The sequence below is a fragment of the Lissotriton vulgaris genome, chromosome 12 (genome assembly GCF_964263255.1).
Source record: "Lissotriton vulgaris chromosome 12, aLisVul1.2, whole genome shotgun sequence".
Taxonomy (NCBI): domain Eukaryota; kingdom Metazoa; phylum Chordata; class Amphibia; order Caudata; family Salamandridae; genus Lissotriton; species Lissotriton vulgaris.
In genome coordinates this window covers 70,338,214-70,353,231 of record NC_141700.1, presented here as the reverse complement: position 1 = coordinate 70,353,231, position 15,018 = coordinate 70,338,214, and the positions used below count along the sequence as shown (strand labels likewise).

Genomic DNA, 15,018 nt, shown 5'->3' with positions numbered 1-15,018 from the left:
AATAGGTCTCAGACCATTTCAGTTAGAGCTTTAAGAAATGTTTATGGCTTTTTTTATTTGTAATTCTTTAGCATTGGCTACAGGAAACAAAAATGCTACACATTTACAAAAAAAACCCATAAACAATTCTAAAAGCACTAACTCTAATGGTGCGAGACCTATTGCATTTCCAATGCTTGTTTTGAAACTGTGAGGTACCATGGCCAGGACAGTTCGCCATATTCACCCACACACACTACTGAGGATATGGGGTATGATGATGAACAATATCATTACCCTGCGGACACTGATCAAGATGACCAAACTCAAGCCTGGACAGACCCTGCTGACCAGGGGGAATCACAAACTATTCCTGATACTCCCTCTTATCCTGTAAAAACTTCACCAACGGAAGATACGGCTGCGTTCAACGTTGTGATTGAAAGGGGAGCACTAAATCATGATGTGGACATGCATGCTGACCCGGTTGAAGAGGACTTCCTGTTTGACACTTTCTCCACTTCAGAGAAATCTGTTAAAACTTTGCCAATGCTGAAGGGTGTCCTTAAACACGCAGGGGACATTTTCAAGGAAACCACTAGAGCAAGGGTTATTAACCCCAGAATTGAAAGGAAATACAGACCGGCGCCTGTGGACCCTACATATATTAACGGACAGCTGCCGTTAGACTCTTTGGTGGTCTCAAATGCTCGTAAGCGCGCCAACTCACAAACTACGGGTGATCCTCCTCCTCCAGACAAAGAATCTGAAGTACTAGAAGCTTCTGGGAAAAGGGTGGCTGCTTAAGCAGCTAATATCTGGAGGATTTCTAATACACAGGCCCTATTAGCCAGATACGATAGGGCACATTATGTCACTCTAGAGCAACTGCTACAACATTTGCCTGAGGCCTACAAGGAGGGAGCAGAAATGCTAATCCAGGAGGGTAAACTCATATCCAACGCATCTATTAAATGTACGCTAGACGCAGCAGACACTGCAGCCAGGGCCATCAACACAAGCGTCATGCTCAGGAGACATGCCTGGTTGCGCATCTCTGGATTCAAAACTGAGATTCAAACAACATTACTGAATCAGCCTGTGAACCCAGATTTTTTATATGGTCCTGATGTAGACACAATCTTAGAAAAGATTAAAAAGGACACAGAGACCGCCAAGTCTATGTGTGCCTTGCAGTCCCAACAGTTTAGAGGAGGTTCCTTTCGTCGCTCCAGTAACAGAGGAGCTACACGAGGCCAGGCATCACAACAAATTCCATATAATCAAGGGAGCACGCAAATCACCTACAATAAAAATAACAGAGGTTGCTACCGTGGCAACAGCAGCAAAGGCAGAGGACGAGGTAATAACCACACCAGATCCTCCGCCAATACTAAATAGTGACGCCTTGTCACTGCCCCCGGACCATGTAACACCGGTCAGGGGGGCGATTGCAACAGTTCCTACCGGTCTGGGAAAGAATTACCACAGACAATTGGGTGAGACAACTTATTCAATACGGCTATTGTCTAGAGCTAATTTCCACTCTACCCAACATAACCCCAAGACACCGTCCTATGTCCGCAGAGCACATAGACTTATTGCAGCAAGAAGTTGTCAGCATGCTGCAACAAGCATTTGCAATGCAATAGGTCTCGCAGCATTAAAGTTTGAGTTACTGGCATTGTAAATGACAATGCTTTGCATTAATTATTTTACATTTGCAATTGGTATATAAACATTGTTTGTGAGTAGTTAGCTGTTGCTTATGCTAAGCTAAGTTGGCAGTAATATAGAGTGCTAGTCTTGCTTGTTATAAGCATGCTGATTTAAAGCGCTCGGATACCTGCGGGTAAAGTTTGCACTATATAAAAGTGAAAACTAATAAATAAATAAAAAACAGCCTACCTGTACCACGTCCGTTCTTATGACAGAAGCATGCACAAAGAGAGAAGGGATAGAGGTGTGCACACACAAGGAAGCAGGGACGTGCACACATGAAACAATGGAAGCGCAGAGGTAAGCATAAACGCAGGGCACGGGGAGGCAGAGGGATGCACACGAGAAGCCGAGAGGTGCAAGCGCGGATGGGGAGGGACATGGATGTGCACAGCACGAAAGAGACAGGGAGTGTACAGGTGCACAGAGGAATGCATAGGAACCCTCCCTTCTCAGGGGTGCAGCCGCATCCATTATTGGTTAGTGACTTTGATATTTTTTATTCTATTTATCTCTGGTCTATTGTAAAGCGCTCTGATACCCGCAAGGGTTATATTGGCACTATAAAAAACTCTCTAAATAAATAAATAAGTTGAATGGTTCCTGCAATACTGGAGAGCACGAATGCCTGGGGTTATTTAGTATGCCGGGCTGGCACTGATGAACCCTTATTTCCTGGCACCAATGCTTGTTATTGGGTGCTGCAGTGTAGGTGCTGTGATTTGCTTGTAAGGTTTGGCGCACTCCGATGCAGCGGTGGGATCACCTTCTGTGTTCTGGGGGGGGTGGGGCACGTGCCACATGCTCTTGTACCGTGTGTTTAGTCAGCATAAAAGGCACAGCTCCTCAATTGTGGAGGTCCTAGGGCCTTCCACGACCATCTATAATCTGCGCCACCTTTGCCCGCCACATGCCCCCGCCCCACACATCTTATTCGCTGGCAGACTTGGCCTGCATTGAGGTGGAAAGAGTGCCTGTTATTCCTTGGAACTGCACTAATATAGAAACTCTTTTATTTTGGGGTCATTTTGTTTCCTGACACAGTGGTACAGAAACACTCTAGTTTCCATCGAAGTTGATATCCGACGGGCAGCATGCAAACAATTATTGACATAGCTCTTTACCTATCTTGGCACAGCCGTGCATATTTTCTGAGAAGCAGCGAAGTTTTAAGAAACATACAAGGGGCTCAGAAGAAGTGTTTAATGAGCTTCAGAAGGCTTTCTCTGGTGAAGTCCCTCCGCCCTGCCTCTGGACAGTGTAATCCGCCTGTTCTGGCACCAGGACAGATTCCTGCAGTCACTTCCACAGGTTACAGAGAGATTGCCCTGTGTGGGGTCATTGACTCAGCAAAACAACGAAACTATGTAAACACCGTTCATTAAAATGAATGCCATAAAACGTATTTACCTGCATTCTAGGCTGGCACTAATATGTTTTGCTCGGTGGTATGCAGAGATGCGAACAGACAAAACAAACAAGGTGATGGACGGAATGTTGCACAATGGCAAAACATCCCCCCCCCCCCCCCCCCCAGATCTGGGTTCAATCCATCTTTATTTTGATCACCAAGCCACCCCAGTTCAGACATGGCCATATGCAAATCAGTCTGACCATGTGCCTCATGGGAACAGTTCAGCCCGAACTGCCAAGCCATGTCTTCCCTGGACCGGAAACAAGCTTCCCAGGACCGGTTTCTGGCTATCAGCCGTCTTCAGCCAGGATAGGAGTGCCAACAGGGCTGCAGTAAGGGGTGTGTTTGTAACACAATCCTCTGGGTGAGGGACTGTCTGCCTTAGAAGCCCATTGCCTACCTTTGAATTGTGGTGTTGTGTAGCGCTGCGCTGTGTGTCAGTAACCCGATAAACTGCCAGTCTTGCCACCTTTCCTAAGTCACACAGGGATGCGCGCAGGCCATCACTGCCACACGAGGGTGTACACCAGAGCCGGGCAGTGCTCGACGCGTTATGTAATGTCTCTATAAAAGAATGCTGGATACACTCTCAGAAACAAAGATTTCTGCATAAAGCAGGCGGCACCTTCAGAGACACAAAAATTTCTCTCCCGCATGCTCCACCATCAGAGACACAAGGATCCCTGTGTAACAGATGCCACACCCTACACACATGGAAGATGCCTATGTGAAATTGTGGCAACACGTGTGCCTCAGTAACCACTAACAAAGCTAGACAGCCCCCAGTCATGTAACTCAGATGTCTCTGTGCTGTTCTTGTATTCATGAATGTTTACCCCAGCGTTCCCTGTATTCCTTTCCTGGGGTGCGTCCCTTCTTCTGGCTGCCTCTCCAGAGGGGCTCTTGTAGTCTCAGAGGCCTCTCGTCTGCCCTGTACCCTCTCCATGTCTGAGAAGGGCCCGCATGGATGCGGTGTCGGGGTTGTGTTGTTTTGTGTCTCCCTCCCCTCTGCACTACCCCGGCTCGCAGCACAGCAGCCTGCCTGACACACACCCTCCCCCCACCGAAAGCATACATGTTAATGGAATATAATAGCAATTTGACGGCGGTTACTTTCATGACTAATACGGAATGATCGATCGGCTGGGTCATTAATGGCCGGTTAAAGCCCGGTGCTGCGCGCGTCGCTGCCTCCCCTCGTGTGAAGAACCAGAGGCTCGGTGTGTCTGCGAGGGGAGACACACGCAACCCGTCCTGTGAAGGTCTGTGTGCGCCTGCACCGCACGGGGATCTTTAAAGCCAGCAGGCTTAGCCCCAGGAAGTCTACTCAGCCTTTCATCCACTCACGGTGCATGAAATGAGCACTAGGCCACTCTCGCTAACAGTAATTACTCAGAAAGATGTTATTTGTCAATAACTCATTATTAAAGTCCTACATACAGGGCCATATTTTTATGCTATGCAATGAGGCCTCCTCCCCACCATGAGGGTGCTGGGCGCCTGTGTCCTGCTGGGCTTGTTTTTAATCAGATTCAAAACATAAAACATGTCGGCGATAATAACTCAATCCCCAACTTTATGATTATTTCGCAATAAATAATTACCTGTGATTATTGCATGATTCCAACTTTAAAAACATAAGTACTCATTTATCGACCTCGCTGACACCGGCCCAGCAGACAGACGAGCTGCATGCGAAACCTATCGTGGGGCGGGACTTCCGTTTTGTGAAGCCCGCGCCCACGGAGTGCCTGGAGGAGCACCGCGCCCACGGAGTGCCTGGAGGAGCACCGAGGGAGAGCCCCGCGGTCGGAGGCTGCACAAGTCCGGAGGGCCGTTGACCGGTGAGCGGGGAAGGGGGGGGGGGGGGATGCCTGTATGTGTGTGTGTGTCTGTGTGTCTGTGTGTGCGACGGCTGAGGGGTGGGGGGGGTGCGACGGCGGAGGGGTGGGGGGGGGATGCTTGGTGCACGTGTGTGTGTGTGTGTGTGTGTGTGTGTGTGTGTATGCGACGGCGGGGGTTCTCTGTATGTGTGGGTGCGTGCGTGCATGAGCGCTCGTGTGTGTGTCTGTCGCTGTTTCTGCGCATGCAAGTGTGGTGTTGCTGCTTCCCAGGAGACAGCAGCTGAGCGCGTTCGCGAGCGCGTGGCCAGCGGAAATCGCCTCCTTGAAGAGGCAATGCGCGTGGCCGAGGCTGTCTCCTGGGAAGCACAGTCCGTGACAAAAGATCTCGGCGAGTACAGTGCTGACGCACTGTATCGCTACGAGACCTAAAAAGGGGCCTTAGAACTCGTCCCCATACAAGAACAGGGCACAGGGGTATACTCACTGTACTTTTTAATCCCCAAAAAGGACGGGTCTCTCAGGCCAATATTGGATCTCAGGCCCCTAAACCAATACATCTTATCAGAACATTTTCACATGCTCACTCTACAACAGGTTCTGCCATTGCTCACTCAGGGAGACTTCCTCGCAACACTAGACCTAAAAGACGCGTACTTCCACATACCAATACATCCTGCACACAGGAAGTATCTCAGGTTTACCATACAAAATCGGCACTACCAGTTCAAGGTACTACCTTTCGGGGTGACAACAGCCCCCAGGGTGTTTACCAAGTGCCTAGCGACGGTAGCGGCGCACCTGAGGAGAAACCATGTCCACGTCTACCCCCATCTGGACGACTGGCTCATCCAGGCAAAGTCAGTCCAGCAATGTGCCAGCCACATGTCTCGCACTATTCACCTCCTGCACAGCCTAGGATTCTCATTAAACTACGCAAAGTCTCATCTCCAACCCGCTCACGTACAACAGTACCTAGGAGCAACGATAGACACTCTGGTAGCAAAGGCACAGCCAAACTCAGCTAGAATCAACAGTATTCAGCTACTGATTCAGAAATTCAGACCCCAACACTCGCTCCCAGCTCGAGTGTTTATGCAGCTGATAGGCATGATGGCCTCCTGCATCTTCATAGTCCCCCACGCGAGACTACACATGCGTCCGCTTCAGGAGTGCTTAGCACTGCAGTGGAACCAGGCTCCGGGACAATTGAAAGACCTAGTGTTGGTGACCGGTCGCGCATACAACTGTCTGCATTGGTGGAACCCACAAAACCTTTGCAGGGGACGACCGTTCCAAGAGCCTGTACCACAAATAGTGCTGACGACTGACGCATCTCTCCTGGGATGGGGAGTGCATGTCCTCCATTACACAGTGCAGGGACTATGGACGACACAGCAAAAGAAGATGCATATCAACCTGCTGGAACTGATGGCAATCTTCATGGCAATGAAGGCGTTCAAGGTACATTTGTGCAACAAAGTCGTGTTGATCCGGACGGACAACATGACTGCCATGTACTACATACAAAAGCAGGGAGGGACACACTCTCCACAGTTGTCACATGTGGAAGTGGGCCATTCAGAGGAACATATTCCTCATGGCGGAACACCTCCCAGGCAGGGACAACGAGATGGCAGATCTGCTCAGCAGACACAGCCACCAGATGCACGAGTGGGAGATACATCCCTCAGTGCTACAACCGTACTTCCAGCAGTGGGGTCACCCAGAGATAGACCTGTTCGCCACAAGGGAAAACACAAAATGCCAAAGCTTCGCCGCCAGGTTTCCACATCCGCAGTCTCAGGGCAATGCGATATGGATGAACTGGTCAGGCAGGTTTGCGTACGCTTTTCCCCCAGCCCCGCTCATACCACTAGTGGCACGCAAACTGCGACAACACTCAATGATACTAATCCTAGTTGCTCCAACGTGGGCGAGACAACCATGGTACACCACGTTCCTAGAACTTTCCGTGGTGCCTCATCAAAGGCTGAGATTAACACCCAGTCTTTTAACGCAGAGCCATGGAGACATTCAGCGCCCAGATCCGCAACAGTTGAACCTTGCGATCTGGCTCCTGAAGTCATAGTTTGGTTACCTGAACTTGCCTCCTGACTGTATGAATATTATCAAGGAGGCAAGAAGACCTACAACCAGAGCTTGCTATGCGGCGAAGTGGAAACGGTTTGTCATCTATTGTACCAATAATGACATAAATCCGCTAGATGCCTCTACTCAAAACATCATATGTTACCTGTTACATTTACATAGATGCAATCTAGCCTACAGTTCCATACGTATACACTTAGCTGCGGTGGGGGCTTATCTTCAGAACAGGCAACACCTTTCACTCTTCAGAGTACCTGCTATTAAAGCTTTTATGGAGGGACTCAAGCGAGTGATTCCTCCAAGACACCCACCTTCACCTGTCTGGAACCTAAACGTGGTTCTAACCAGACTGATCGGACCACCCTTTGAACCTCTACACTCGTGTGAGATACAATTCCTAACGTGGAAAGTGGCTTTCTTAGTGGCGATTACATCACTTAGAAGGTTTACTTAGCTACAAGCCCTAACTATTCAGGAGCCATTCATACAAATTCATGCAAATAGGGTAGTACTACGTACAAACCCTAAATTTATGCCAAAGGTGGTATCCCAGTTTCACATCAATCAAACTATCGAACTGCCAGCGTTCTTCCCAAACCCAGATTCAGTGGCAGAAAGAGCTCTACATACCCTGGACGTTAAAGAGCTCTCCTGTACTATATAGACAGGACAAAACCTTTCAGAAAAACGAAACAACTTTTTGTTGCCTTTTCGCCACAGCATAAAGGCAACCCCATTTCAAAATCCGGTATAGCCAGATGGATTGTTAAGTGCATACAAATTTGTTATCAGAAAGCTAAACGCACATTAACCGTTCCCCCAAGAGCGCATTCCACACGCAAGTTAGGGGCATCCATGGCTTTCCTAGGAAACATTCCTCTAGAAGACATATGTAGAGCAGCCACATGGACTACCATACATAACATTTACTAAACACTACTGCGTAGATGTACACTCCAAACAGCAAGCAGCTGTAGGACAGGCTGTACTCGGGACTCTTTTTCAGGCTGCTGCCGCTGGCATGGGCAACCACCGCTAGGGAGGAGACTGCTATACATTCTATGCACAGATATGAATTCAGCAGCCCACATACCTCGAACGGAATATGCTACTTACCAGTATTCATCTGTTCTTGGCATGTAGGGCTGCTGACATTCATATCGCCCTCCCTCCTCCCCGGTGCCTGTCGCAGCTGTAGCACTAAGAATTATTCTATAGCATGGACATCACTTACTGTTTCATACTCCATCCCTGCCACAATGGCGAAAAACAATCTGAGGATGGAGGGTATGCCCATGCGCACTGTAGTCCGGGGGAGGAGCCATCTATCTCGTGATACTTCGAAGACTCTTCCAGGACAACAATGTGCAATCACCCGGACCCAACACTAGGCGGCGATCTATGCACAGATATGAATGTCAGCAGCCCTACATGCCAAGAACAGATGCATACTGGTAAGTAGCATATTCCTTTCAATCCCTGCTGTGCCTGTCACTGACAGATGTCTGTGACAGAGCCATACTTCGTCTTGCTGTGGTGTTTTCAGCTTGACCCGGACTGTGTTGATTGTTGCACCATGCATCCTAAGGCCTTGAGGGAGTAATCCCTCAAGCTCCTTACTGCTTGACATGCAACGGTCTCGATCCCAGTCGAGAGGAATCTCCCGGGATCAGTCTCAGAGCTTCACAGGCAGCTACATTCATTGGTGCTACCCCTGTCCCTGCCGTCAAATACTAAGCATCGCATTTCAGTGGTTTTGAGCCATAAAGCAAAAAGTCTTCCTCCTCCGTCAGCACCTCTAACTTTGTAGTATATTGGCAGAAGAAAAAATGTGGCTGGAGTGGCATATTTCTGTGATCAATAGACTTACCAAGCCTGTGAGTAGTAAATATTTTTGAAGTCGGTTTGAGGATGTCAGGTGACGTAAGGAAAAGTACACATAGGAAGTCAGCTGATTATGTTCTATACTTACAGGCACTTTCTGAGGAGAAGATTGTTTATGATCGCAGCTCAAGTCGAAATATCTATCTGAATGTAGCAGTGAACACCGTGAAGAAGTTGAGAAGTTTGGCCCCAGGCTCCCCATCCTCTGCGACAAGTAAGGAGGACATTGCTAAGTGAACAGGTTTCCAGTAGTGCGTGTGTTCTCAATACCCCTTTAAATCTCTTATGTACATTTTTCTCTGTCTTTCTGTTGCATCAGCTCATAGGACTACATATTATTTTTAGGAAACGTATTTAGATGTTTTTGCCAGTCACACAAGTATCTGTATACAGAAAAAATATTCTTGGTCAGGTGTAGCTATTGTGCATTCTGTATTGCGGGCCATAATCCAGTAAATAAATACATCTTATAGCAATCCTATTTCCTAGAGTTTGCAATATTGATGTTTCTGAAAATATATATACACAAATTACTATTGTTAAAGTGTAACTATATAGTTTAACTCCACTCATTATTATTGACCAGTAACCCACCTTCCATCATGTCACTGACAACTTTATGAAGGCAGTGGTACAGGATTAATTTCTGATGGCAAGTTCAACTTTGCCCCTTTCTGGAATCAACATACTGAGGCAGTAAGATGTTGATGTCTTGAGAATGAAAGCAAGACTGGAAAAAAACGAAGGGCTTGTCATTATTGGTTGCTCTATTTAAAATGAGCCTCATTTGCCTTTGCAAACTCAAGAGCACTGAAAATGTGGACTTGGAAAAGAAGTGCATTTATTTGCTATAGGTTGGGGTCTATGGCTATCTTGTGGTGTTGCCTTGATATTTGTGAGATGTCACTTTTGTTGTATCTTGTGATATTGTATTGGACATGGAGCCAAAGCATTTAATTATTCTGGTAAAATAATAAGTGGTCTGCTTACTACAATACGTTCGCAGTTCTTCAGAAGTCATTTTTTATTAGGCTAAATTGCTTTGCCTGCATCTGATTTAGAAGTAGACTGCATTAGACCAATTGGCATGACTGTATACCTGATCTAGATAACTCTAATGATTTTAAATCTGTCCACCAAATTATGAGATTACAAATTTGTCTTCATTCATCTATGGGGTGTATTCCCCAGTGTGGTGTTTCGTTTGTTTTTAGAATTTTGGCCAGAAGAGATACTTAGTATATGAAGTTACATATATGTAATCCTAATCTGCCACGATAGGAAACTTCCCTTAAATCAAAATCTCTAGAATAGTCCCACTAGTGTCTGGTAACCCCGAACTCTTTCTCAGCATATATAAACAATATATTTTCAGAGAAAACTGTGTTTTTCAATGTCGAAAATATTGCCTATTTAGTGCAGATTTTTTAATATTTTTGTTTGTCTTCTTTGTCCAAATAAACCATAACCATACGTCCTTCCGGGTGCCTAAAGTTTAACCCGTTAATTGTGGCGTAAATTCCGCCGCTGTGCGGGTGATTTCTTGCTTAGGCGGGGCCTGGTCGATCAACGGACGTGCGCAGCACTACGGAGGTAGTGCTTGCGACTGTCGTTGGCCGACGGGTGCAGTGAACGGGTTAAGGAAAATATATATATATGAAATTAAGGAAAGTTCAACTATATACCCAGTAGTCATGGAAAGCTGAAATATGGTACTGCTCTTTTAGGAACCTTTGGCTTCAAGATTCCATTCTTGTGTCGATTGTTTTTTAATTTATTGTGAAGTCTACTTATCATTTCTGATTGAATGGAATCCTGTGTGTACATTTGTTTTTAATCTTTTTGAAATCCCAATGTTCATTGCATTCAAGCAAGCTTGTTATTTTTGAACAAGTCAATAACGGTTTGTTACCTTTTTGTAATTTTAGGTCCTGGGAACAAGAAGACCATATCCCATGAGGCTGTATTGGGAGGAAAATGGGCTGCTAAAACAAGCTTTTCTTTGAACCGTTCTATGAGTCTCCGTGAAGAGGATTTAACCGGTAACCAAGCTTTTTTGATTATTAATTGAATGTATCCTTTTATCCCTTACAGAAACTAGTTAAATGCATTCAAAAGTACATTGCAGTGGTAAATGTTAAAATGAACACATGTAATTTATTTGCCAAGTCCTGTGCATCTTTAAGATTCAATTTGACACCTACTATATTTTGTTTCTCTATGCCTCAATTAGTGTTGCAGATAATGTTGTTGGTATCACAGCCATACGAAGCTTAGATGTTCAAAAAGGGGCAAAAGAAATTCTAGTTGCCTTCTCGGTTGAGTTGGAGGTAAAGTCGATGTGTACATTCAAAAGGAATGTAAATTATATTGTTAAAAACTAGATTGGTGTTCAAAAATTCTTCAGTTAGAACTATTTATTTTCAAGAATGCCAAGTTATTTGAAGATCTGATTAGTTAAAACTTCAAAGTAGTTAAATTACTGGCAGATCAATGACATGGAAGCAGTAGGTAGAAAGTGCCACTCTCCCACCTCTAAGCAGCCGTGTCTGTTTCATGGGCTCCTTAGTGGTCCTTTTTATACCGAATGTTGTCAGTCACAATTTTTGCCTTAAACTATAGGGACTTGGAGAACAGCATAGAGTGGGCTATCACTAATACGCCATGGGCTTGCCATTAATCTGTAACAATGGTCTGCCTTTTTGTTTTCAGTGGAGAGAAAGACTATTTTAACATTAAAATGGGGGCAGCTTGTGGTTCTTTCGAAATTGAGATGCTCTTGATGTTAAATATTTGTATTACATATTTGTACTAACTAATCCATTTCCCTTTAAATCTTTTTCCGGAACCCATCCTCTCCAGGTGAAAGTTCCTGTTATAACTGGGCTTCTATAGCTATTATGTAGCTAATCAAAGGAAAGCTGAAAACCAACCAATTATTTGTGAATTGTGTGACAGACTTCTCTGGTTAGGAAACCTCAAACCTGCCACTGCAGGATATATGAAGTTAGCCATAGGTTTCTTTTAACCAGAACCTCTCTTCTAGGGAATCCAAAAGCGTATTTAACAATATAGGAAACTTGCTAAATACAAATCTGTAAGGAACTCATCCAGTCAGTGAGATCTGAAAAACCACCACCTGGAAATCTGTTGTTTTGATTCAGGTTCCAGGACAGGCAGATATAAGAGTGAGTGAAGCCTTTGTGCATAACGTTTTTGACCTAGCCTTCTAATCTGTTTGCTATTACAGCATGTCTTCTTTTCAACTGAGTAACAAGGAGGCTCCTGTAAGGAGACCAAAACAACATATTTACTGATAAACTTTAGTTCTTCCTTGTTGGAATATGCATTGGATTTCTAAACAACCAGGTTTCCTCTCAGGTACCAGCAATAGAATGGCAATTGAGTTTTGATCAAGATAATCTGTAGCGTTAAAATAACTGCGATCATATGTGCAAAACTGAGCACTATGGAGCTGGGGACAGTGCAGATGCTGTCTCCCTGAAGAGTGGTTTCTTCATTTAAAATCACAAGCGTCTTTAAAAGATGTTTGGAGATAGTGTTGTAGTCTCTGTAGGAACATTCATTGGTTGATTTCAGTTAAAAATCCCTGATGCCGAACTAGGATTATAGGTCATTTTTATTGTCTCATTTTGATTTCAAAAGCACTTGTCTTGGAATTGTGCATGGGTTTGCACTGTCGTAATGAATGTTTTTTGTTGCTGTTATTGTTTGGTGCTTAGTAATATTTTTGTACAATTGTAGGTCCTTTTGGTCTGTTCTGAGATGAACCACGTTGAAGGTGTATTATGTAGTATAGTAGATGAATGTACAGTCCTAGTACATTTCGATATGTTTTGTATTGATGATTCTCCCCGATCTCTGCCAGCCGCCCAAGTCTTCTGCATTTGTTAACCAGTTTGCTAAAACATTGTCACCATAGTGGTAATTCTGACTATTGGCACTCAGCACTCATTTTTGTGTTTTTTTCTATCCTGCTTTGCAAATCTGAAATATGGAGTTTTAGCTGTCCTTTGCCGAGCACCAGTGTCACTGATTATCCGAAAAGAGGACTGGTATATAATGGGTGGTTACAAGTTTTTACACTGTCATTGAGTTAGCATTATGTAATGTAATGTAATGTAAAATGGCTTTTGTATAGCGCATTCTATCACTCCAAGGAGCATCTTTGTGCTGTAAGCCACCCCAGAATAGAAAGAGGTGGGCAAGCTGGAACAACTCTCAAGCAGATACACCTTACACCAAAGCCCTGCAGGCCGTATCAGTAAGCGTAAAAACCCAGGTCTTTAAGGTTTTCCTAAAAAGAGATTCAGATGGAATTTGATGAAGCGCGGGAAGGAGTTTGTTCCAGGCTCTGGATCCTAGCACTACGATGGATTTTCCACCTTTGGTCGCTAGCCTAAATTTTGGAACAACTAGCAGGTTAAGGTGGGAGGATCTCCGATTCCGAGTTGGAAGATGCCGTTTGAAGTTTTTGGAGAGATATCTAGGTCCTTGTGCGTGATAAGCTCTAAAAGTGATGATCAAGATTTTGAATAATAGGCGCTTATGAATAGGAAGCCAATGGAGGGCACGGAGTGCGGCCGAGGCCGATGATTTCCTGGGCCAGCCCAGGACAAGGCGGGCGGCGGCATGCTGGACCATCTGCAACCTGTGTAGCACGGTCTTATTAGCTCCCGCATATAGGCTGTTGCAGTAGTCCAGTCTTGATGTAATAAGTGCCACCGCTACCGTCTTTCTTGTGGACAAAGGAAGGAGGTCGAAAAACTTCCTTAGCATTCGGATGATATGAAAGCAGGTACTTGCTACCCCAATGGCTTGTTGCTTGAAGGATAGCGCATTGTCGAACTTAACACCCAGGTTGCGGGCAGAGGAGATGGTGTTTGGAGGAGCTTCAGCGCCTTCAGGCCACCACTGCTTAGGGGAGAACAGATTTTGCGGGCCAAATGGAAGTATTTCTGTTTTTCCAGAATTACACTTCAAGTGATTGGGCTTCATCCATTCAAATGTCGCTGTTAAGCACGTTTTAAGGTAATCTTCCGCTTGTAGTGACTCCCTGTCAAGTACCAGGATGAGCTGCGTATCGTCAGCGTAGGAAATAGTGCTGATCTGATACGAAGAAATTAGCTCAATCAGAGGTACCATATAAAGATTGAAAAGTATCAGGCTCAGAATAGAGCCCTGCGGTACCCCTGTTTTGATCGGTTTTTCTTCAGATCTAAATTGGCCCAACACTGTGATTTGTCGTCTTTGGCTCAGAAAGTTTTTGAACCAGTCTGGCACTACTACACCTATCCCTGCGCTCAGGAGACGGTCAATCAAGATGGTGTGGGAGACCGTATCGAAGGCCGCCGACAGATCGAGTAGTATCAAGACGGCCTTCTTCCCTAGATCCATAGCGGAGCGCAGGGATTCAGCAGAGAACAAAAGTGCAGATTCGGTCGAATGTTTGGACCTGAATCCCGACTGATTCGAATGCAGGATGTTATTGTCTTCTAGATATGTAGTAAGTTGACTGTTGACAAATGACTCAGTCAATTTAGATAGCAACGGTAGCAGTGAGATGGACCTTAAGTTGGAAAGAGTAGTGGGGTCAGGTAGCGGCTTCTTCTGGAGGGGTTTAACTGCGGCTAATTTCCATTCTGATGGAATCTCTGCCGTTGCCAATGATGAGTTGATAATCCCATTGACTATGGGATTTACCTCATTGGCCAGGGCTCTTAAAAACATGGGAGGACACGGATCGAATGGTGATCCAGACTTGCTAGACAGAATGGCCTGACGTGATTCCTCCAGAGAAATGGGCGCAAAAACATTAAGATGGAGTTTTTTTAGATTGTTCATTCCATGTGCTTCTATACGTGTATTTTCGATAGGGGTTGAAGTTAAAGTTGGAGGTGGAAATTCCTTGACGATAGCTTGAATTTTGTTGTCGAAGTAATCTGCTATGGAATTGCACAGTGGTAGCGAGGGCGGAATATTTGGGTAAGTGCCCTAGGATTAGTAAAGCTATTTACAATCTTGAATGTTTCTTTTTGATCATTTGCC

At 45.3% G+C, this 15,018-nt stretch overlaps 1 protein-coding gene across 2 annotated transcripts in view; it reads left to right on the top strand.

The window, feature by feature from the left end:
* The window catches only part of REXO1 (RNA exonuclease 1 homolog), a 268,509-nt gene that overhangs the window by 85,198 nt on the left and 168,293 nt on the right, over positions 1-15,018 (top strand). For both annotated transcript variants that reach the window (XM_086947165.1, XM_086947166.1), the window contains exons 7-8: positions 9,040-9,163; positions 10,878-10,991. In XM_086947165.1, coding sequence (XP_086803291.1) covers positions 9,040-9,163; positions 10,878-10,991 — 238 coding nt within the window. The remainder of the gene's footprint in view (positions 1-9,039; positions 9,164-10,877; positions 10,992-15,018) is intronic.